The sequence below is a fragment of the Delphinapterus leucas genome, chromosome 2 (genome assembly GCF_059928025.1).
Source record: "Delphinapterus leucas isolate spDelLeu-1000000601 "Yukka" chromosome 2, BTC_Dleu_Yukka2, whole genome shotgun sequence".
Lineage (NCBI taxonomy): Eukaryota > Metazoa > Chordata > Mammalia > Artiodactyla > Monodontidae > Delphinapterus > Delphinapterus leucas.
Window position 1 is genome coordinate 78945801 of NC_143130.1, and position 25078 is coordinate 78970878.

General features: G+C 45.3%; 1 protein-coding gene across 1 annotated transcript in view; it reads right to left on the reverse strand.

Annotated features, from left to right (window-relative positions):
- Nucleotides 1–25078, reverse strand: part of LIPC (lipase C, hepatic type) — a 156318-nt gene that overhangs the window by 20186 nt on the left and 111054 nt on the right. Inside the window, exons 2-5 of the mRNA XM_022579614.2 lie at nucleotides 9014–9201; nucleotides 5191–5373; nucleotides 4499–4616; nucleotides 1993–2226 (exon numbers count right to left, since the gene is read on the reverse strand). Coding sequence (XP_022435322.2) covers nucleotides 1993–2226; nucleotides 4499–4616; nucleotides 5191–5373; nucleotides 9014–9201 — 723 coding nt within the window. The remainder of the gene's footprint in view (nucleotides 1–1992; nucleotides 2227–4498; nucleotides 4617–5190; nucleotides 5374–9013; nucleotides 9202–25078) is intronic.

A 25078-nucleotide genomic window follows, 5' to 3' on the forward strand; every position in this document is an offset into this window, starting at 1 on the left:
TCAAATGGTTAAAAATGCACAACTGCTGATGCTTTAAGGGTGAGTTAGCAGAACAGGCTTGTGCGGAATGCCTCTTAATAAAGCTGGGTAAACCAGTGCCCAGGCAATCTTGGGACTTGGCTCATGGTCTGGTGAGAGCTGAGGCCTCCCCCACCATGTCTGCCTTCTGTCTCAAAGCAGCCACTGCATGCCCTAAGATAACTGGCCTGTACAACCAACATGGGGATTGGCTTCAAGAAGGACATATCCCAGTGACCAGGTCTGAACGGGCCTAACCCAAAACAAGTTTAGGAGGTTTATATATCAAGGATTTTGACCTTTTTTTTGGGGGGGGGGTTGTTTTTGGGTCTCCAAATCTTAACAATCTTTAGTAAAGTTTTCTCTAGGAATGTTGAGGAACCACCACGAGATGTGCTAAGAACCTCGTGTGAAGGTGGAGCACAGGTAACTTTGCCAAAAGCTGTTTGCCCAGGATTAGTCATCTCAGTTCTTGGTCACTAGGGGCTATATTTGTTGAGCACCCACTATTCGGCAGGTACTACACTGAGTGCCTCCCCAGATCTTCAGTACAGCTCCTTGAGGCAGCTGTTACGAGTGAGAAAACTGAGTTTCAAAGACATTCACTCACTCACTCAAGCTCACCTAGCCAGGAGGTGGTGAGGATGGTAAAGCAGTTACCAACTGACCAAGTTAACATGTTCACCCCAGAATGGGATCACTTGCAAACAAAAGGGTGAAGAAAACTGAGAAAAACCATACCAAGGGTGGGCGAGGTAAATGAATATCCTTGGTTCCATCATTCTGAAGTGTAGCACAAAAGAGAAAATGGCAGTAATTGGTCAGAGATGCATTTACCAGGCAGCTAGCTAATAAACACCATCCTAGGGGTCTGTGTGGAGCTTAGGGAGGGTGTAAATCTGGGAAGAGGGCTGGATGGTCACCAGGAACTGCTGGTGACTAGAGGGCGATGACTGGAGAGAGATGGTGTAAGGAATGATAAGGGGAAGTTCCGAGAAGGTTCTGTCAGGTGTGGGCGGGTGGAAAGCTGGGAGTCCAGCCAAAATGAGATAGCATCCAGTGTGAAGGTCATTCTGATACAGGAGGCGTGAAGGTGGTGATGTAATCACGAGACAGTGTGCGCTCAGCTCAGCTTCAGATGATTGGGGCAAGATGGCGGTATGTGGGGGTCGGGGGGCCTCCCGTTGGCTTAGAGTGAGTTGGCATGTCTTAATCAGGATATTATTTTACAATAATGAGAACCTTGGAATGCCTAGGAAACGTATGGTTTTTGCTCACATCTTTGTTCTTTAATCCGGGGCCTGTTACCCATGCGCGTGTTAATGTTTTGGTTTTAGGGTTTGAGAGAGAAGGGGGATCGCAACCCAGATAATGCCATATTCAGTTTCTGCCCTGAGGCAAAGGAAGTCACAAGGACCTATTTAGAGCTGAACATCTAATTGGAAGAATCTCCATAATGAATGTCCTGTAGGGTCAGCTGATTAAACCTCACGGGGGTTGGAAGAGTTATTCTCACTCTTGTGAGACCAAGGATGAAGAAACCATGATCTATTAAGTGGATCATCATAGGGCCCAGAATGGAGGAAGCCCCCTGAGTGAGGAAGCTTCCGGAGAAAGAGGAAGAACCACAGGCAACAGGGCTCAACTTTCAGAAAGGCTAATACCCCGGGAGAGACTTCGCCGGGTACACTGAGTGGAGGTAAGAAGCGGGGACTCCCAGTGGTGCCCCTCAGCTCATCCTCAGCACCTGAGCTCCAGGGACCACTGCCTGTTAAGAGGAAGGGCTTGGGGGGAGCGGCAGCCCTTACCTACTCCCACAAGCCCTCTCTCTGGGTGGACTTGGTGACCATTCACCCTGGGCCCCACCCTTGCCAAACTCTTCTCAGAATCTTGCAGATTAGACACCACTGGATCCAGAGGCCCCATCAGTTGTGGGGAATGTAAACCAGCGTAGGCTAGTGTCTTCTTTCTCACCATTTAAGCCGTGCTTGGCAATATGTTTGTAGAGCTCTAGGAAGTGGCATCCAGGCTGGTAGGAGCCCCCATTGGGGTAGAAGTCATAGTGGGCTATGGGCTGTTTGATGCCCACACTCAGGCCCATGTGTTCCTGGGTAAAGGTGTGAATGGCGTCCACGAAATTGGCATCATCTGGTGAAAGCCGGTCACTGGGGGAAGCTCTTTTAAACAAAAGGCCCGCAGCATCCAGCCCTAACAGGAAAGCAAGGGGAAGGGTTAGGTGAGAGCAACAGGAGAGGAGAAGAAATGCTCTTTTTACCTTTTTCATGTTATTACACATTCATGAGCTAGCAGGAAGAAGAAAATCCTAGGGCATAATCTTTCTCTCGAAAATCTTGCCATAACTTTTTCGCAGTAAAACTGTAGTAATTCATGACACTAAAAATCGGACATGGGCTGGTTATTATTTATGGGGAGAAGAGGTTTGCGGGAACTATCCAGTGGTAGAAATAAGGTTATAAGGGAATGCTTGATTTATTTAAGCCCATCAATTTTAAGTACCTCTCAAGCTACTTTCAAGAGCATCTGTTTGCATATAAAAAAACCCACTGTGCTTATTGTAAGTAGTTCTAACCTATCCATCAAAGGAAGAATTTATTTGCCTGCATGTTGTCAATAATTTCCCTAAACAAGCTGGCTTTTCCCCTACACTAATGTCATTTCATTGGAATGTTCAGAACCGCCTTGGGACATTACAGTTCTCTGGGAAAAATGTTGTGAGCAAATAGGACTGCTCACAGCTCTGGTCCTTAAGTGACAGATATGTTTGCATGAGACAAGTGGAAGCTCCTGGCTGATGGTAGCTGGGAAGTATTTATGCACTCAAGGTTTTTTTCTCTTTCTTCCTTTACCTTCTCTGGAGGACCCTTTGTTGTCCCGTATCAGTCCTGGCTTCCATCACTGTTGGGGGTGAAGGAATTGACAGGGCACCATGACAGTCCCTGCTCTCTAGCCCTGACCTGTAGTTACAAATAAAGGAAGTGATTTATATTCCTTTCTTCGTCAGGCTGACTATGAGATGACAACAGAGTAACTAGCGGTCCTGTTGCTTCTGATATGTGTGGGCCTGGCTAATAATGCCTGATGTGGCCCGTGACACCAGCCGGCGTGGAGAGGGTCCTGGGCCCAGTGCCGCCTCTCTGCAGTTCTGACTTAGCCTTCTAGGCCTGGTTTGTCTGTGAAGGACCTCACTGGACTTCTGTGGAATGTTCTTGTGTGGGAGGTCTGCTCACCCCCAGGCTATTGAGTGTTAGATCATGGAGGGCGCCAAATACTGATCCATGGATCAGGCCTCCCCGTCACCAGCAAGATGAAAAAAAAAAACAAAAAAAACAGAAAATGAGTTCTCATCATGACAAATTTGCTTCGTTTAAATGTCTGCCATTATCCCTATCTTTTTTCAGTGTTAAAATAAATCTCTTCTTTTATGAAGGAATGGTAATAGTAGATAGGAGTTGCCAAAAATGTTCTTTCTTGATGAAATAAAAGATCACAGCAATGTTATTCATCTTACATTTTGTTTGAATTGTTCTCGCTTGTGAATTATTGTTTTAGCCTGATGGGTCTTGAAGGATGAGGAGGAGTTTGGTAGGGAGACTAGGGCTTGGTTTTCCAGGCAAAGAGAAAAGTGACTGCAAAGGCCCAGAAGCACAAAAGGCCATGGCACGTATGTAGAGTGGAGAAAAATCTAGTGTCACAGAAGCCTAGAACTATAAGAAGGGAACAGTGGGAGGAGAAGCTGGAGAGCTCTGGGGACACTACACTGAGAAGGGCCTTGTCTGGGCCTCCTGACTTTTACCCGGTAGGAATCAGTGGGCCTCAGGGACTTGGCTGATGAGGCGTGCTCTCCTGACTGTGACTCTGGGGCAGCAGGGGCGGGATGAGGTTTGTGTCAGGGCAGCCTGGTAGGAAAGGCCTTCTTGTGTGTCTTCAGCTCTTCCTGGGTATCTAGGGGCATTTCCAAGGTGGCATAGAGCTTGGGGTGAGGTTTTTGGTGCAAAGATCCCTCCCTCAATCCAAATGGGCCCCAGAGTAGGACCCACGTGTTTCACAAAAGTGAACACTGAGGTACAAACATGGCTGTTACAGCAAATTTAGGGCTGTCATTCTTTAACTCACGTTAGGCTTTTAAAACTATAGGTTGAAAATAAACTATTTTTTGCTACAAAAGTGTACACAAAATCTACTTTTTAGGACCTATTTGGCAGGACTGTGAGAGACCTTTGTTTGAGGAAAGGCAATAGGAAGTGAGGCTGTGATTTGCTCTAAATTCTCTTGGAACGGCAGTCTATGACAGCGGTCATGTTTGAAATAAATAGTGCTATAAGTCCTCCTGTGAACTCTAATACAGCCTGAAGGAAGCTGGGGGTGGGTTAATTTATGAGACCGTTGGAAAAGCAGGTCCTTGCTCCACGCCCCCGTGCAGTTGTGAAGATTATAGCTGTTAGTTATTAGGTGTGGTTACCTGTAATTCTCCCAATCTTGTGCTTTCTGCTCATGTAACTGCCGGCGAATCCTGAGACGTGTGCACCCAGGCTGTACCCAATTAGATGAACATTGCTTGGAGAAAAGTGAGCAGATTCCTGGAAGACAGCGGCGAGACGGTTTCAGGAGGGGAGAGAGCTGCCTGGATAAAAGCCTCTGTGGGTGCAGCCTGTTCTAGGCTCTCTCTGTTCTTTGTGCCTGGTCACAAGTAAGGTGCTTACCTCCTACTCAGGACTCCAACTGGTTTCTCACCTTGCTGACTCTGTCCTGTTTCCTTTCAGGCTCAGCTACCTGGGACCCTGCCTGGGGATGCTGCCTCCTGTCTGCCCATCCTTACCTGGATGTTAATGCCTTGCAGGAGTGATCTCATTCATGTGTGTGGGAGTTTGAGAGCTTACAGGGTGTGTTTAGGTCCCTTAGCACATCCAAAGAGGTGAGCATAAAAGGAACAGTGGATGGAGTAGTGGGGGCAGATGATTCTATAAAACAGGGCTTTAAGGGAGGCATTTGAGAGACCGCTGGGGGTCTGGTCTCTGTCCCATGCCTTCCCATTCCTGTGAGCTTAGCAGAAGTAGTTCTCCCGTCTGCGTTGCTCTAGGAGACCAGCTTAATTCACTCAGTCTTAGAGGAAGGGAGAGGACGGGAGAGAAGGGAGGTCAGGGCAGGTCTCACCTCCAGCCACTGGAGAAGGGCCGCGATCTCCTGGCCGACGAGGCGGGTGTTGCGGACAGCGATGGAGTAGTGGGTGTGGGCCAGGGTGACCCATTCTGCCAGCCCCACGTTGACTGGTCGGGCCACCTGAGACTTCAGCGCGGCCACCATCTGCCAGATCCAGTTTTCCAGCGAGGCTTCCATCTGAGGGCGGAACCACAGGGTCATCAGCTTCCCCGGGAGGGAGGCGGGAGTGCTGTGCTAGCTCCCTCTCTCTACCTGCTCACCTCTTTCCTTCTCCAACTCTGGGCTCGTGCTGGCTCCTTCTCTCCAAGAGAAAGGGCTTAAGCTGGGGCTTCTCAACTTCAGCACCATTGACATTTGGGGCCAGATATTTCTTTGCTGTGGGAGCTGTCCTGTGCACGGTAGGATGTTTAGCCGCATCCTTGCCTCCATCCAAGAGAGGCCAGCAGCACCCCTCTGCTCCCCCTCCCCAAGCTGTGAAGACCAAAAATGTCTCTGGACTTTCCAAATGTCCTGCGGGGGGCTACCCACAGCCCTCCCTGTGCTGCCGCACTTCTGGGTCACACCCACTGTGTTCTGCTTGCCTTAGAGGGGGTAGGACTGTGAGCTGGAGCATAGTAGGAACTCAGTAACAATTGGGTTGATTCATTATGGAGAACTGTTCTGTGTATGTTCCTTGTTTGAGAGCCAATTTGCAGGGCACTCCTGAAGGGTTCACAGAGCAAATACATTTGTGCTGTGTCTGGAAGGATAAATAGGAGTTCTCACGGAAGAATCCAGGTGGGCCGGTGAGTGTGGCGGCGGTGGGTGAGGGTATCTAGGGCACTCCAGGCAGAGGAAGAGCATGTGCAGAGGTGCAGAACCACAGAAGGGCAGTGTGGCCTGTCTGGGGAGAGCAGGAAAGTCGGGTGTAATTGAAGACGAGAACACAGAGGTGAAGCTGGACAGCAGTACTGATGGTTTGGCTTGTGAGTCTGGGGTAAGATGCATTCATTTAATAAATGTCTTTCTACCCAGTACCTTCTATGTGGATGTAACACCTTGGGTTCAAATCCAGACTCTCCTAGTTACTAGCTGAGTGGCCTTGGGCAAATTATTTAACTTTTCAGTGCCCCAGTTTCCTTGTCTGGAAAATGGGGATAATAATAGTGTCCTCCTTCCAGGATTGCTGTGAAGATGAGATAAGTTAATAGATGTAAAGCATTTAGCACCTGGAACATAGTGAGGACTCAGTAAATGTTAGTTATTACAGCTGCTGCTGTTGTCATTATTATTATTATTACCAGCAATAGTAGATATATTCCAGTCTGCGCAAGATTTTGAAAACAAAGAACTCATTCTAGTAAAAGGATCCTGGTAAGAGGACCCTGCTATCTTCATGTCTGTAAACAAGATATGAAGTCAGCCATTACTTCAGCTAACAAATATTTTTGGAGCACCTAATATATAATGGATCCTGTGTGGCGGGAGATGAGGGAAGGGATACTCTAGGCAGAAGTCACAGCCTGAGCCAGGAGGAGAGAAGTCATTTGGAAGGAGCTACAAGCAGAGGTAAGGGGGAGGCAGGGAGAGTGGCAGTGGAGGCAGGGAGAGCCGGCCCTGCTGTTTGTAAGGCTCTCAGCTCAAGTCCCTACCTCAAGTCAGGTATCAAGTCCACAGCTCTCTCCTCCCCAAAGCCCTGCTCTGGATGCATTCCCTCCTTCCCAATTTCTTTTCTCTTTTTCTCTTGTAAGGGAAGGTCCCTTTGGCTAAAGTAGCTGAAGAGATGGAATGTTCTTCCCTTACAATGACCTCCTAATAATCTATCCTTACCCCCTCCGCTCCCATAGGAAAGCTTCCCATGTCTGATCTTTCTTTTTGGCCATGCCGTTCAGCTTGTGGGATGTTAGTTCCCTGACCAGGGCTTGAACCTGGGCTACCACAGTGAAAGTGCCAAATCCTAACCACTGGACCGCCAGAGAACTCCCTCCATGTCTGATCTTTAGTTTCCTTTAAGATAGGTTTCATCTCAGGGTTCTACCCTCCGTCTCCAATTCCATGCTTTTTTTTTTTTTTTTTTTTAAAGAAACAGGGATGGAGCTCCTAGCTTAGCTAGAGAGAGCTGCAGTGAGGAGATTGCAGTGTGAGGCCTGCTGTGTGATGGGGACCCTGCCAAACCCATCCTTGACAAAGGCTTGATGTAATGGAGTCTTTGACAGTGTGGGCTTTGGAGCATGAGGGTTCTAGTTTTGGAGTTCTGTCTACTGAGGGCTGTGTGACTGTGGTAACTGCTTGACCTCTCTGAGCTGCAGTTTCCTCATCTGAGAGATGAGACTAACTCAAGTGGCCATGTAGGGAGGCAGGAGGATTAAATGAGCTGATGTCTAATGTAAATGGCTTAGCTCCTATAGGGCCTCATCTGTGTTAGGTCTCTTCTCTAGGGGCAGGAAAGCCCCTACCACCTTCACTGCCAACCCTGTGCTGTGGTGGAACACCCCCCGCCCTTCCCTAGGGTGGGGCTCCTTTAAATCCTAGGAGGAAGCTGCTGGCAGGCTACAAGAGCCTCTGTGCTTTTCTGGGATGGCAAGCCCACCTTGTGGCTACACCCACATGGCGTCATGTGGTTCCCATTACCCCATGAGGCCTGGCATGGGGTCTGTTTTGTTCATGTGGAGGGTATGAGTGAATACATGTTGAAAGAGTGGTGGTGGGCCGATGGGCTCATTTTGCTCTCTAAGCTAGGATAGACGGGGGTTGCAGAGTATTTTTCAATTAGATGGTAGGGAAAGGGTTTCAAGTCATGAAATAGACCCCAGATCTCTGGAGGTTTCACAGTGTGAACCAAGCTTCAAATCGTGGGTGGCCTAGAAACCAGTAAGGCAGAATTTCTTCTTGGAAACTTTTGTTTGACTTCAATCACTGCCCACAATATTCTTTTCCCCCTTCTTCCACAGTAATAGCATTTTAGCATCACTAAAAAGCTACACTTTCTCTAAGAGGCTACATATATTAACCACCTTTCCCTCTAGGTATGGGCAAATGGATGTAACTGAAAGCATTTCACAGATGCTTCTGGGAAGCTAACCTAAGAAAACACATTTATACACCAAAAGGCATTGAATTGTACACTTTAAATGGATGAATTTTATGGTATAATGCGAATTATACCTCAATATAGTTGTTTTTTAAAAACCCTGCTTTTTTGTGTTTACATTTTACTACCTTGTGCTACCTGGGATGCAGATGTGATAGCTAGTGCTCTAGCTGCCATCTTGGACCATACTCTAAGGATAGCAGAATAGTGAGTAGGGAATGAGCTGGGTCCTTGAGGACTTCAGTGACCAAAGCTGTTTATTCAGTTTTAGATTACATATACTGGACTCTTGTATGAAATGGAAAAAAACTTCTGTTTTATTTAGACTACTGCCAATTTGGATTTCTGTTATTTGCAGCTGAATTTAACCCTTAGAAATATAATATTTTATTGGGAGACTATGTCTTCTGGCTTCCTACCTCCTCCTGGGAAACATGCAGATTCACCTTCATGAACTGCAATCTCTTATGGGCCCTTATGTGCTGTGTGACCTTTTTGAGCCACATTTTATTATCTGAAATGTGGAGATAATTATACTTTCTCTGCCCTGCTTACTCATGAAATTGAGATAATCAATAAGATAATGTGTGGGGAAGCACTTGGAAAATTAGAATGTACTTTAAAAGTATTATGCATGAGGTCGTTATCACCAGCTCCCTATCTTTTTATTACAATTGAACACACTAGGGAGGGAAACAAGAGAAAATGTAAAAGTAGAGAGAAAAAAGGCATGTCAGCATTTCCTACCAACCACCCGTGGACTATCATCACCAGAGGCAGAGAGGAGTTGAAGCCGCACTGCTGCAACGTGTCTGAGTGATTGAGCCGAATCTGACAGCCCTTATTGGTTTCTTCTTTAAAGAGCAGAAATCTGGTTCTTGTCTCCTGTGATGTTTCCTTTGTTTCAGCAGCTCGAGATCTCCTTCCAAATGACTCTGGAAGATAAAATTGGAGACAGTGTTTAACCTGGCACCTGTTCCACCTCTGCCAGCTCTGGGACAACCTAAAAGTTTCTAAGAGCACTAGGCAGCGGGGTTACTGCAAGGTGCTGGAGGTAGGCATGGGCTGTGGCTTTGGGGAAGCCCAAAGAGCATTTTATTTCCAGCAGAATGGGAGATGATGGAGGGTGACCTAGGAGGACCCCACACAGAGGTGGAGAGGACCAGATCCTCCATCCTGCCATCCCGGTGACTGCAGGATCAGCCAGTCAGACACTGGAGTAACTCCAGGACACTGGGAATATGGGAGAGGCGATTGGGACTGAGGTTCAGAGAGGATAAGTATTTTGCCCAAAATCATTATGCCAATAAGTGGTAGGATTTGGACCCTGTCTCTCTGACTCCAATTCCCTACATCCCTATGCTAGGGAGACAGCACATAGAGCATCTTAGTTTGATGACACTACGCATTCTCTCCCGTGGCTTAACCTGTTCTCACACGTAGTCTTGCACTGACCAGGTAGGACTGGGGCGGGGAGGGTCACAGAGGGAGTGGTGGATTCTGCTTGATGGGGAGTGGCATTCAGGGAGGACTTTTCAGGGAAAGTGATGCTCATGCTGGCCCTGAGGGATGAATGAGGGCTTGTGTGTATGTGTGAGTGGGCGGAAGGAGTAGGGCTTTCCAAGCTGAGGGAACAGCTGAGTAAGGGCTCAGAGGCATGGGACCTTGTGGGTGGGAGGAAGCCGAAGGCTGGGAAGCCAGAGTGTGTGTGCGGGGGTCCCTGGATGCTGAGGAGTCTGGACTTTATGCTCTAGATGATAAGATGCCGCTAAAGAGTTTTCAGCAGAAAAGGATAAATGAATATCCACCTGGAATCTTTCATAGACTGTGTGAGGGTGGGGTAGGGAGAAAAAGATTGCTTTTATGATTACACCTTCTGTTGTTTTCCTGAAAGGCTATCTAGCTTCTCTTTGTGGGGAGCCTCACCCTGACTCTGAGACACTTTGTGGAGGATGGGCAGTCACCCAACTCTCTGAGGCAGCACAATGGCTGTCAAGACCATGATGTCAGTCAGAGATAAAGCTGGGTGGAGCCTGAGGGAGGTGCTATGTTCCCCAGGTGTGGCATCCCAAGATGGGTGACATCTTTTCTGCTAAGATTAGGAATCAGACCAAGAGCTGGGGGAGGATGCTCTCACAGTCCCTTCCAGCCGAGGGTGGGCTCCCCTGCGGCTGAGGGGCAGACACAAGGCCATACCAGCATTTGTGATCAGTGAACTCAATTCAGCCCAGTTACTAAGAGCCCTGATCATTCTTTCTGAGCATAAAGTCATTCAGGCTTCTCAGGCAATAAGTCTTGGGCTTTGGGTTTCAGGGGACAGCAGGACAGAGAGATGATGAAACTACAAAGTGCAAGGGGAGGTATTAATGAAACCAATTTTCCTATCCAAAGGTTATTAATTTGAAAGGTTATTAATTCCCAGCAGAGGGCAATGATTTTTCACTATGATGACAGAATGAAATGCATCGTATTTTATTAAAAGGAGATGAGAATGAGAATCTGAGTAACTTCTCTGAGATAAAGAAGAAAATTTCTGTCGCCCAGTTTGACTTTCCCAAGCTTAGAGACTATCTGAGCTTGTCCTCATTCCTGAAAGCATAATCCCAGATTGTGCTCCCCAGCTCATTGCATGCACTGCCCCACTGGTCTCTAAGTCAGAAACCTGGGTGTCATCATATACTGTTTTAGCAGCCATCCAATCAGTCCAAAGCTTCAGGTTTCCAAATATCCCTAGAATCCAGTGCCCTAGCTCAGGTGCACACTGTTTCTTGCTTGGTTTATTGCCACAGCTTCCTAACTGGTCTCTCTCTGTTTAATCTCACCACCCTCACTCACACTGCTGCTCAAAGAATCTTTCTAGAACAGAAATGACTATTATACCCGTTAGTATCTTTAAGCTTCTTGGTATTGCAGCCAAGTCCATCACCTGAATGATGATCCCTCATCCCTCAAATCATCCCCTCTCTACGCTCTCCTGCTACCCCAGACTGCCACTAGTTCCCCCCATTGCCATTTCACATCCCTGCATCTTTGCACTCTCGCTTCCCTCTCTGCTACTCCCCTCTGGTCCATTTGTTAAAATGGAACTCAGACATCACCCCCTCCAGGAAGCTGTCTCTTCTAGCCAGAGGTAATTACTTCCTCTTGCTGCCAGCACCGTATTGGTCCCCTGATCCTAAGATAATTTATTTGTTTGGATGCGTGGTGTGTCCTCCACCAGGCTGTGAACTCACGGAGGACAGAGCTGAGGATGCTTAGTAAGTGATCAGTGCGCGAGGTGGTATTCTGTGGGGCCCAGGTCTCAGATCAAAGGCTGTCATTCAGTTTGTCAGCCCTATATGAATTGGAGCTCAAGGTAACTAATTTTCTTTTATTCAGTGACTGAATAGCTATATCTTCCTTCATTTCAGGATAGCTGGCTTGAATGCTAAAAACTCTACATGAAAATAAAATGGGGATAGATATAATACCCATCTTGTGAAGTCATTACAAGGATTAAATAAGATGATATTTTTAAAGAGCACGGAACAATGCCTGGCATATTATTAGACCCACATAAATGTGTGTTGTTAAAATAAGTACAGATTGGAGCATCCAGCATCTTGCATTTTTGATCTGTGAAATTCTTTCTTTCTGTGAAAATTTATCCCAGTTACCCTGGATTTAGCTGGGAGAATCTGCTCTGGCCCCAGTACCCGGGGCATCAGATCTGTTCAGGAGAGTCCTAGGGAAAAAAGAGTTGTCAGATGGAAAGGCTCACAAACACCTGGACGGACCTGAGCTCTCCCTTTTCTTCCTAGGAGCTTGGCTTTCTTTTAGCATGTGTGTGAGTGAGGAGGTTGTGTATATATTAATTCATTCATTTACTTCAACAAATACTTATTAAGCATATTATATTATGCCCTGAGCCCTGAATAGGTACCAGTTGGAGGCAAATAGGGCCTGACATCTGTGTATCAGGAGTCCCCAGTCCAGTGGGAAAGAAAGCATGAAAATCAGCCATCACATGAGGTTGCTGTGAATACTGCTGTGGAGTGACGTCCTGAGTAGGGGCTTTAGGGAAGATGCCAAGAGAAGATAAGGCATCAGTTGAGTCTGGAAGGATGAAAGATTCTTTAAGTGCTCACATCTAGGAGAAATTTTTGAAGAAAGTGGGGCTCTGGTGCCTAAAAATATAAGATTTAGTGGAGGACCTGAGCACTGAAGGGCTGCTGTGGGGAAGAGGGCCTAGGATTCTTTTGCGCAACTCCAGGAGATAGAAACAGAGTCAAAAGGTGGGTGTGGGGGCTTCCCTGGTGGCGCAGTGGTTGGGGGTCCGCCTGCCGATGCAGGGGACGTGGGTTCGTGCCCCGGTCTGGGAGGATCCCACAAGCCGCAGAGCGGCTGGGCCCGTGAGCCATGGCCACCGAGCCTGCGCGTCCGGAGCCTGTGCTCTGCAGCGGGAGAGGCCCGCGTACGCCCCCCGACCAAAAAAAAAAAAAAAAAAAAGTGGGCATGACATGGAAGGAAAATTTTGACTTTAAGTGTTCTTGAAAATTCACAGTTGAAGAAATTGGGACAAAGAGAAAATAAAGGTGGCAAAACAACAAAGACAGAAATGTTAATAGATTAGCAACCTAAACTGCACACTCTGTGATCATATAAGGTTGCAGAAGATGGGCCACAGATTTTGTTTTGAGCTTCCTATTGGCCAAATCAAAGAGGGAAACAGGAGCAGTTATAGAATTCATGCTGTCCAGCTGCTCATACTTTTCTGGTCCTGAGGCCTGAGATGGTTTTCCTGTGGGTTATTGTAAAAAGGGGCCATTGCATGAGGCAGGGGCCATTGTCTTGAATACTATTCCTATGAAATATACAGTAGCAGGTTTTATGTGGTTGACTCTGAGAGTGCAATGCAGTCCTCAATGGAAGCAGCACCCATAGCACCAAACAGCGTTTAAGTCACAGTGAGTCTCTGTAAGGCTCTTCGTTGTAATCCAGCAGCAGTCCTATGACTGAAGGAGGCAAGGGCTACTTCAGGTCACATTTTGGGTGGAAGGAGTAGTCCCCAGGTGTCTGAGCCTCCATGGGAGCAGAGTTTGATTGACCCCTTCACAGAACACACAGAATACTGGAGCATCCTCAGGTAAGCCACAGCTTCAAGGATGCACTACTGTGACTCACACCCGAAAGTATACCAAAATCTCTTTCCTAGGCTTCAGCCCTGCCCGTAACAGGCTCTTGACAGGGCTTCTCTACCTGGGGATGCTTTTGACACTGCAAACCCAGTGAGGCCAAAGTGAATTTATTTTCTTTCCTCCCAACCTTCTTCTTCCTTTCTTTCTACATTTCCTATTGTGGTTTGTGACACTATCATTTGTCCATGCTGTTGCTCAAGCTAGAAAGCTTAAGAGCTGTCCTGGAATACAGTCTCTGTCTCCTTGGTAACCCACTAAGGTCACCAAATTCTGAGGACACAGTCTCAGGGTTATCTTCTCTGCCCCCTGCCACTGACTTAGTCTGGGAACTTACAGTTGTTTTTGTATTAGTTGTGATATGGTAATAGACTCTTAACTTTTTTATTTTGTCTATATGTAGAATTACTACATGTTCATTGTAGATATACAATCTGAAAAATGCTGAAATGAATAAAGAATCTCAGTACTCAGAAAAACACACAAGTAATATTTGGAGTATTTCCTTCCAATCTATTCTTATGGAGATATTTGTTTCATAGGTGTTTGTTTGGGGTGTCTATAATTGAGATCATATTATGTGAATGGCTTTATATCCCTCTTTACCTGTCGTGATAATTTTCTTACAGCATTAGAAATTCTTTAAAAACATGCTTTTGAAAAGTGGAATAGGGCTTCCCTGGTGCTGAAAAGGTTGAGAATCCGCCTGCCAATGCAGGGGACACGGGTTCGAGCCCTGGTCCAGGAAGATCCCACATTGCCGCGGAGCAACTAAGCCCGTGTGCCACAACTACTGAGCCTGCGTGCCACAACTACTGAAGCCCGTGTGCCTAGAGCCGGTGCTCTGCAACAAGAGAAGCCACTGCAATGAGAAGCCCATGTACCGCAATGAAGAGTAGCCCCCGCTCACCACAACTAGAGAAAAGCCCACAGCAACGAAGACCCAATGCAGCCAAAAATAAGTAAGTAAATAAATAAATGTATTAAAAAAAAAAGAGAAAAGTGACATAGTTTGTTTCATTATTGTTGGACATTTAGGTTGTTTCCTGTTTTCTTTTTTTTCCTATTACTAGCAATGCTCTGATGACCATCTTTATAAATAAATCTTTGTCTGAATCTATGAGTGTTTTTTAGTAAAGATTCCCCAAAGTAGAATCATTCGCTTCTTAGGGGTGATCTTATTTATATCTCTTTATATATGCATATATATCCGAATTGATATTCAGCACTTTTAAAGCTAATATTTATTGAGTGCTTTCTCACTAGAAAAGTGCTAGGCACTTTTCTAGCAGTCTTATTTGTATGAACTTATTTAAACCTCACAACTCGTGAGTAAGCGGTTAGTAAATCCAGTGATTGCATTATGAGTGAGGAAATGTGTCCTAATTGTATCGGATAGGAGCTTTTCCTTCTTCAGGCATGTCTTCTGAAATCGTCATTTTTCTCAAGTCTTTAGAAGAGCTAAAGACACACCAATGATAAGAATCTGGAGATAAGGCTGTGATTTTGAGAGGGAGAATATCAACTAAGGTAGGCAGTCAAAGCCTTCAGAGGGAGTCAGCCCCTATAACCTGGAAAGCAAGTTGATGGGCTGAAGAGGCTTGGGGTTGCCCTCTGCATGACAGCAACTTCCTGGGACAGCAAAACTTCCTCAGAATTAGAAGGAAAAGCTGGGTGCAGCCATTACATTTCTAATATTAGATTCCTTGCAGCAAGTGATTTCTCTATTCCTAAGTCAGCCACCAGGTTTGAGGGTTCCTAAAATTTCATACAAGAATAAATTATTTCATTTTCTTTTGGGTAAGGACATCATTAGGTGGATGACTGCAGGCGACTGAGCTGGCTTAGGGGAGAACCAAGGATTCTGCAGTAAAAGGCCCCGATAGGAGTCAGGACCTGTCTTCTGCCTGTGATGCCTGGGCTGGGTGCTTTTGCTCAGTTCCATGTTTGTCAAGCACCACCAGTGTTATTAGCTTGTGCTGAGGACACAAGTGCATGACAGGAGCCACAGGTATTAATACGCCTCCTGCCACAGAGCTGTTTGTGAAATTTCTTCACATTCTTATTTTTCTCTTTAAAGATTTATTATTTATTTATTATTATTATTTTTTAAATTTATTTTTGGCTGCGTCGGGTCTTCGTTGCAGCACGCGGAATCTTCGTTGAGGCACGCAGGATCTTTTGTTGCTGCATGACGGCTTCTCTCTAGGTGTGGCGTGCAGGTTCTCTCTTCTCTAGTTGTGGCGTGTGGGTTCCAGAGCACGTGGGCTCTAGTTGAAGTGCTCGAGCTCAGTAGTTGTGGCACGTGGGCTTAACTTCCCCACAGCATGTGGGATCTTAGTTCCCTGACTAGGGATTGAACCCGCGTCCCCTGCATCGCAAGGTGGATTCTTTGCCACTGGACCACCAGGGAAGTCCCACATTCTTATTTAAATTGCTAACTCTGTGTGTGTGTGTGATTTCACTTTGTTAACACACTGAAAATATTCCCAGACCCAGGACTAGTGGGAGGGGTCCTCTGGAAGACCATAACTTCATGATTACCCTGAACATCCTCTGGGCCATGTCCTCTGCTTAGGATGGAACAAACCTATGAGATAAATGTAGCCAGAGCTCTGTCCCTGGCTGCCATGGTCAGGCCTATGATTTGTACATGGCCAACACGGACTTCAGAATTTCTAGAACTACAGCAGGATGGAAAAACTTGAATAAGAATTTAGTCCCTACTGGGTCTTCACAGATTTAGCTCTTAGCTGTTGCTGATTTGGGGTGATAAGCAGATTCTACCAAAGGCCGGGTGAGCAGTGCTTCTCCCACTCCTGCCATCTTGAATTTTGCCCTGACCTGAACATCCCACCCTCCCATTTACTTATTATCTTAAAAATATTTCTATGCCTGGATTTCTCAATTTGGACAATATAGTTACTAATCTTTGTGACACCCCAGCATCACTGCACTGTAATATTGAACCCAAATGACCCAAGGCATAAATTGCTCCTATGAGGTGATTTATATGGCTGTAGTAATTTTTCAGGTCATTAGAATATTATTTTATTTTTTTAATTTATTTTTTATTGAAATATAGTTGAATTACAATGTGTTAATTACTGCTGTACAACAAAATGACTCAGTTATACATATATATCTATACATTCTTTTTCATATTCTTTTCCATTATGGTTTATCACAGGATATTGAATATAGTTCCCTGTAGAATACTGTTTTGAACTCAGCTGAAATTCCTAAGTTTGCCTTGAATGAATTTATTTTATAGCTGTTCTTTAAAAAACTTTGGGGTCTAGAATTGCTGAAGTAATTTATTACCTTTAGGAGGTTGCCATCTTCCCATTCTCTTTTGCATTCCTGTTTCACCTGTTCTTTTTGTTTGTTTATTTTTGCTTTCTTCTTTTCACCATTTTGTTGTCATATAAGGTGATGAGATAAGATATGGAAGGAAAGCCATTTTCAGAAATCTGATTTATTCTGTTTTCTTTGTCTCTTTTGGCCTGATTTTGCTGGCCATCCTGTAGCCTTAGACTACAGCTTCTCCTTTTGTGGATTCCAGTAAAGAATGTAAATAGAGGCTGTGTTTTCTTGCGGGAAAGTTTTTTTTTTTCCTCCAAAGTTTCTTCTTAGGCTGTACTCCCCTGGCTAAGTTAGAATTTTTTTTTTCTTTCAAGAAATCTGATTATGAAAAAGTATGCCGTTCAGAAGAGCTTTCCATTTGTACTGGAATCCTCTGGGGATATGGGGGCTTACTTCCCTAAAGTGGTTCCAAGGTCTTGGGCATATTCCACTCTGGATCAGTTCAAGGTAGGGTAACCAATTGTCCTGTCAAACCAGGATGAGTTGGCCACCTTAATTTGTGTAAGGGCAATTGAGTGAATAAATGAAAAGAGAAAAGATGATAAAAATGCAGAGGTACAATGTTCCTTCCTGCCTAGTCTTTGAGTGGTCCCCTGCCCTGACATGCTCTGCTGTCTTCCCCATTTGCTTAGCTAACATCACTTTTTCTCCAAATGTAAACTCAATCTTCATTTCCTCAGGGGAAATGTCCTGACTTGGTCACATCTCCCTATTATTTGTTCTTTTAGGTGTTTTTGTAGTTGTAATTTTCTATTTGAATAGTCATTACATAAATATCTATCTCCCCAGTTTGGTGGTAAGCTCCAAGAAAGCAGGATCTAGGTCTGGTTTTGCTCACACTGAAACTTTTGTCAGTAGAGCAAGGATTGTCAAATGTAGTGGTTAGGCCCCAGACCAGGAGCCATGTGGCTTGGGTTTGAGGTCCATTTCCAATACTTACTACTTTTGTGACCTTGGGCAAAATACTTAATGAGATACCACCTCTCCTCTCCCCTTCTAAAATGGTTAAAATTAAAAAGACTGACAACACCTAGTGCTGGTGAGGATGTGGAGCAACAAGAACGATTCATTTATTTCTGGTGGGATTGCAAAATACTGTAGCCCCTTTGGAAAACCACTTGGCAGTTCCTTATATAGGTAAATACACATGTACCATAAGACTCAGCAATTCCAAACCTAGAACTTTACCCAATAGAAATTAAAACAAATGTCTATGCAAAGATGCAAATGTTCACAGAAGATTTATTCATAATAGCCACAAACTAGCAACAACCCATACCTATCAACTAATAAATGGATAAACTAATTGTGATATATCCATGGAATGTACTTAGCAATACTACTTAGGAACACTATACAATAATACTCAGGAATACTACTTAGCAACAAAAAGAAACACATTTCTGATACATACAGCAGCGTAGATGAATCTCAAATGCATTACACTAAGTGAAAGAGGCCCAGCTTAAAAGCCTGCATACTGTGTGATTCTATTTATATGACATTCTGGAAAAGGCAAAACTATAGTGACAGAGAAGAGATCAGTGGTTTCCTGGGGCCTGGGGATGGAAAAGGCAAAGGGAAATTTATGGAGGGGTTGAAGTATTTTATATCTTGATGGTGGTAGTGGTTCCCTAGGTGTACATTTAAAAAATCGTTCAGAAAATGAGCTACAGCCAGGCAATACTGTTGTTTCTCCACATGACCCAGGGTCTGGGTCTCGGCACTGCAGGCTGAATGGCAGTCTTTCTGCATCAGCTGCTTATGCAGGGCTGGGCTGGCCTGAGAGGACAAGATGTTTCTGAGTCCTCTGGGGTTGAGGTCACTTGGCAGGGAGAGCTCCAGCCCTGACTTTGAACCAAATTATTGGATCAGTCTGGGATGAGCCCAGCCCTTCAGGACCTCAGGGAGACCTGGCATACCTGCAAGACCCTTCCAGGTTCCTTTGGGGCAGGGATGACTAGAGGCACCTAGGAGGTCCATACTTGGGAACCCAAATCATCTGGTCAGAGAGGGTTAGAGAGGAAAGGGACTGGGAGACCACGTGATACAGCATTTACTGCCTGCTTTTAATTCTCTTTCTGTGCATCTCAAGCAACCTCATTTATTGAGGAGTTTCTCATTTTCCTTTTCTTATTTAGTAAGGATATAGATAACACCATCAATCTACTATTCCAGTCCTCTGGAGAGAATTAGTGTTACCACACCAAATAGGTAGAATTACAGTGAAAAGCAAAGAAATGACATCGTGTGGTACAATCTCCCTTTGTAATTTGTTTGAAAATAGCTTGGTGATGCCATTCTCCCACCCCCCACCATTATTCCATAAGCACCAGGGACCTCTTATTGGTAATAATGATCTAGTCCAACTTCCTTATTTTACAGATGAAACTGGGACCCAGAGAGGCCAACAGACCTGTCCCAAACCATGCATCTAGTTAACGGCAGAATCAAAAGAACTCAGCTCTCCTAACATACAAGCCAGCATCTTCCTGCTCTGCTGGAGGACAGGAGTCCCAACCCACGTTCCTGCCATGTTTTGGGACTCTGTTCCTGTCACTGGGGTAAAGCTCAGAGGACTCACATTCTGTGTCTTACAAAGGCTGATCCCATCAAGTAAGGCCCCTGGTTGTCACATAGGAAACACATCTTGAGTCTCAGAAGACAGCTGCTGGGGCATCCTCTTGTCGATGGGAAATGCTCCCAAACAGAGGTGACCAGAGTAATAAAACCACAAGTCCCATGACCCCCTCCAACACCTGTCAGAATTGTCAGCCTCATCTTCAGACCAGAGGTTTTTCCTTCCCTCACCAGAGGTAACTCCAGGAGAATTCTTACACAGCTAAGAGGGCTGTGATGCTGGCATCTGACCAGAGTCAGGCCAGGGGAAGCTGCCCAGGAGCTGAACAATCACAGGTTCTTCAACAGCTCTTGGAATGGTGGACCTTGGCATAAAGTCTTGGTTTGAGAGTTGCCAAGAGTTACTTTGATAGAAACATTAACTCAACAGCATTCTTGTTTCAAAATTTTATTTGAACGTTGACGACTGTCCAGCTCCCGACTTTAAGTTTCATTTTCCCTTATCCCTCACTGCCCTGTCTCTGACATGACCTATACAGTTGCTAAGTGAGGCTTCCAAGGAACAGAAGGAGGGGTGGGGGCAGAGGACCTTCACTCTAATTATGAGGTTATGGCATTGTCAGATGGTATCGTAGTCAAGGGCTCTAGAAGCACTGTCCTACTACAGCCCAGAGCTACCACCTTGTGGAGACAAGCACACTGGGAGAAACAGTTGCTTTATTATTGGCTGTACTTGTGCCTGTAAGAGAAAAATGGGGCCCACTCCCTCATCCACAGTCAGCTGCCAGAAGATGGATTGGGTACCTTATACCTAGGTGAGGAAAGGAGAGAGATTGCTGACTGCTTTCTAATCTGGCCCCATGGATGGGAGAGACCCAAGATGAGACCACATCCTCTACGTGGCTTGTTACTGCACAGGGAGACATAGTGCTGTGGAGAGTTTAGCAGCCTATGCTCTGGACTCAGATTACCTAGGTTGAATCCCAGCTCTGCTACTTACTAGCTGTGTAGCCTTGGGTTAGTTACTTAACCTCTCTGTACCTCACTTATAAAATGGGACTAGCAGTAGTTAGTCCTATTTTACAGAAGTAATCTTCTAGTCCTAATCTTACCTTTAGGATTATTATGAGTTATAGGTTAAAATATATTGTTTTAAAACAACTTGAAGGAAAGATATATGGACTTCCTCTTAGTAACCCTTAGTGATGATGCATGGTCTGTTCTTAGGCACAAGACCACTTAATCAAAGGAAGGAATAGATTCAGTTTGGAACATTTATATTTATTTATTGACAAAGGGGATGGCTCATTTTTGGGGAGGGGTGTTCTTCAAAGGTAGAAGTGTCAGCAGTTCCACTAGGCCATATTTCAACATAAATAAAATCAGCAGACTACACTTGATAAAGTGAATGGCTTTAACCATTATGAATTAGCCTTAACCTACTGTACTAGAATCCTAGTGCTGAGAAAAATCTTTGCGAGCTCTCTAGACACAGAAAGCTCATAATGTGTGAATCTTAGTGGTGTATGTGGGAGCCGGCTCAGAAGAGCCAATTGTGTGCACTTCTTCTCAACTCTCCACGTTCAGTAATTTAATGTTGATAGCTTGAAACTGGCCATATAGGAGTATTTACACCATGGAAATTGGCTAAATATCAAGTTGTTGTTTGTTTTTGAAAGAGCATCAGTTAAAAAACAAGCTCACCACTGAGTGAGCTCTTAGTCCACAAAACTCAAGTGAGTGGCAAATAGCACATTTCTTTATTTTCTTTTGTCAGCTTAAATGGGGCATTGAGTCCCCATCCTGCGCAGTTTTGGTGGAGTTCTTCTCTCCCAACTTTGTGCAAAGATCTCTCTGTACTGGTTATTTTTTATATCAGGTCTACCTGCTAAGAAGCTCAGTCCCATTTTACACAGTCCTCAGAAATTCCACTCTTTGGGGTTGTACTTAAGGGATGGGAAGCCCTTTGAGGCAGGAGGGGACCACACCACCTCCTTCTTTAGGAGTGTCATGGAAACTCTGGCTGGGTTCTTGCTACTTCGGGACATACCAGTCCCTATCCTCTCCCAGTCAGGAAGTTAAGCATCCTCTCTCTTTCTCATCTCCTTTTGGGGATACATAGAATTATCATTTTGATGAATTTAGGCTTTTACAAAAGATAGGAATATATGTTAGATTCAAGTGGCTTCTGCTTCTGAGTCCTGAAAATACCTCTAAACTAAGGAATGGTGGTGGTGGGAAAATAAATTCAAAATAATATCTCAATAAATTATTCTGGTATTTAAAGATGAGGAAGCTGAGACTCAGAGAGGCAAACTCACTTATCTAAGCTCACACAGCTAGTTTAGAACAAAGAGGAGATTTGAATACTGGGCTTCTGCCCCAGTCCAGCCTCCTCCCAAGATAACACTTCTCTTTCATGGAGACCCAGGTGGTCTCTACTAGACTAGTTCTGCTTCTGTCCACTACTGATGGTCATAACGGTGGTCAACATTTGCTGGGTGTTTGCTATGTGCCTGACACTCTGCTAAGCCTTGTGCATACTTTATCTTCCTTTGAGCCTGCTCAGATGTGCAGTGCTTCATCTATCCTCTTATTCTCAGCTCCACAGGAAGAGCAGACCCAGGATGGCTTGTCCAAACAGACCTTGAGCCAGTAGCTTAAGCGGGAAAAGAGAACAGAAATCCTTCTTGTCTAATTTGGCTTCCCAGTGGCACAGCTTTGGCACGCTGTTCACTCGCTTCTTCACTTATTTACTCATTCATTCTCTCTACCAACACTTCCTGAGTACCAACTCCATGCCAGGTATTTTCCCACAAATGAAAGTTGCCTTCAGCTAAATTGTTTCTGGAGCACGTATCGAGTTTTCTTCCCTATTCTTTAAGAAATGTATTTGTTGCACAAAGTGGAGTAACAGCAAAAAACAAGTTTTAAAAAATAGATTCACATTCTCATCACCCTAATGGATTGACTTTTTATTTTCCTGTGCTTCTATTCTGTATCCAGAAGCAAATATATTTTTCATGTAACTGTGCAGATATAACTGCTTTTTGCTTTTTTAAATTTCACATTATGTAGTAAACATCTTTCCATATCCCTGCAGTGTTCATACTCATCATTTTTTTTTTTTTTTTTTTTTTTTTGCGGTACGCGGGCCTCTCACTGTTGTGGTCTCTCCCATTGTGGAGCACAGGCTCCGGACACGCAGGCTCAGCGGCCATGGCTCACGGGCCCAGCTGCTCCACGGCATGTGGGATCTTCCCGGACCGGGGCACGAACCCGCGTCCCCTGCATTGGCAGGCGGACTCCCAACCACTGCGCCACCAGGGAAGCCCATACTCATCATTTTTAAAGGCTAAGTAATATTCCAGTGAGGGAATGCTTTGGAATTTATGTATCCATTTCCCTATCTGGGACAAGCACTGCGTTTTTAATTTTTCACCTTTCTAAACAGAGCTGCAATGAACTTCACACAGAGAGCTTTTCTTTTCAGAGGATTATTTCCATGAGCATGAATTACCTGGTGTGGGATTGCTTGGTTAAATGGTGGGATCATTTTGCTGACTTGGGAGTTGAAGCAGTCTTACAAGTAAGTCCCCCACAGGTGTAGTCATAATTATTACCAACTCAGAGAATCCATAAAACCCAAAAGCTCTCATTAAAGGTGATGAGGGGGTGCTGGAGGAATTGGTAAGGCTGGTTAAAGGACTATTTATGTGGTTATCACTTTTTGCTAGTAACTTGGAATTCTATATTTTATCCCATCCTCATAACACCTCTGTGAGTAGGTACTATCCCCAATGAAACTGGGCCTCAGAAAAGATAAGTGTTTGGACCAAGGTCACACAGGAAGTAGAGTGGCTCTTCTGCAGACCAGGAAGTTAAAGTCACCCACCAGGACTGACCCATAAATCTCCTTTGCCAGGTATTCAGCACGCCACGGGAGTCTCACTGACCATGAGGTCCCTGAAATCAGTCTTTTCACAGTTGCATTCCCATGGTCTAGAGTGTGGCTGTGTTGAATTGCACTTATGGTGACTTAGAAGAGAACTCAGAGACTGACTTGAAGGCATTCACATGAGGTAAGCAACTGAGCACGTTCTTGTTTGGGTCTGCTGTATCTGCTTGTATATACAATGTGGCTTTAGGCACTCAGAACTACCTCACTTATATTTAGCTATTGATGGACTATGTGTGTTTGTGTGTTGGCAGATCTCCGTAGGTCCTGGTTTCTCATTAACTCATCCGGGTTGACCTTGAGCAAGTCATTTAACTGTCTAGGCCTCAGTTTCCTCATGTGGAAAATGAGGACATTGGACCAGCCAGCTGTGAGGTCTCCATGGTGGTACATGAGATGTCCTCAGCTTTTCTGAGTCAGCTGGATCAAGCTTCTAGACCTGGCTTTTCCCCCACACCAGCTGGGTCTCAGCTTCTACCTCTGGAAAACCAAGAGGTCGGGAGAAGATTCCGGGGTCCCTCCAGTTCTGAGATGTGTGAGTCCTAAGACTGTCCTATCTCTGACTTTCAGTAAATAAAAGATGCCAGAGAGAAGTGTTTTTGAGGCCAGAGCTAATCAGGCAAAAAGAAAAGTGAGAGAGCAGCTGCGACCTGGGGACTCCTGGCTCTGTTCCCACAGGAATGCTGCCCTCTCCTGCACTGGAATCTGAGCCTGATGCTTTGCAAAGAGAAACACTTGCAGTATGAGGAATGCATTAAGCATGAACTTGGCCAAACAGCTCCAGTGTTCCTCTTTAAGGCAAAAGTAAACTGTGGGTGGGGGAATGTGAGCTGAAGCACTTGGGATAGGCTCTCTAGAGCAGGAGTTTAGGGGCTGCCTGGTGAGGGAATGGTCCCAGCCCACCCAACTACTGAGCCTCCCTGGGGCTTCCTTGGGTTGTAACCTGGGGTTGAGAGGGCAGGTCATTGGGCCCCCTTAGATCTTACATCTTAGAGGGTGAGGATGCACATGATCCCATTCATTCATTCCACCATATATTTAGTGAGCATGTACTATGTGGAAGGGATTGTGCTTAATGTAGTGGATACAACAGTAAAGAAGACAGACTGTGCTTTCAAGAAGTTCATGGTCATATGGTGGAAGCAAGTAAATAGACGACTGCTAAATAGACGATTGCAAGTGTTTCTTGGCTGAAGAATAGGAGAGGCAACTACCCAGCCATAGAGTGGCTGGTGTGAAGGCAGCCAGGGTACCCCACTGGTGGGTAGTATTACCAGTTCCCCAGATAATCCTGGGGATTCCAACCAAAGGCTGGTCCTGAGGGGAGGGAAGGACTCTGGAATGTGGGAATAGGATGAGCTCATGTGTGATCAATATGTCGCCTCTGGAGCTTGAGGTCATGGCTGCAGCCTGTACCCTGGGCCCTTCAGCTTTCCTGACACCCTTGGTAGCCCTCATCTCCTTTGAGATCCCCCAGCTCTGGCGTCTGCACAACAACTATTCCCATTCTCTGCATGTTCGTTTCCTGATGGAGAAATAAGGAGTGGTTCAGTGACTTGCCAAAGGCCGACAGTTGGCTAAACAAATCAAACTAGTACCAGAATCCCATTTCTCTACTTGTCTGTCCATATGTTTAGATTCTGAAGCTGTAAAACTTTTCTAGGCATGTGCTTTTACCCTTGTTCCACTTTCCCTAAGATATTCTTCTGGATCAATGTCCTCCCTTCACTCCTT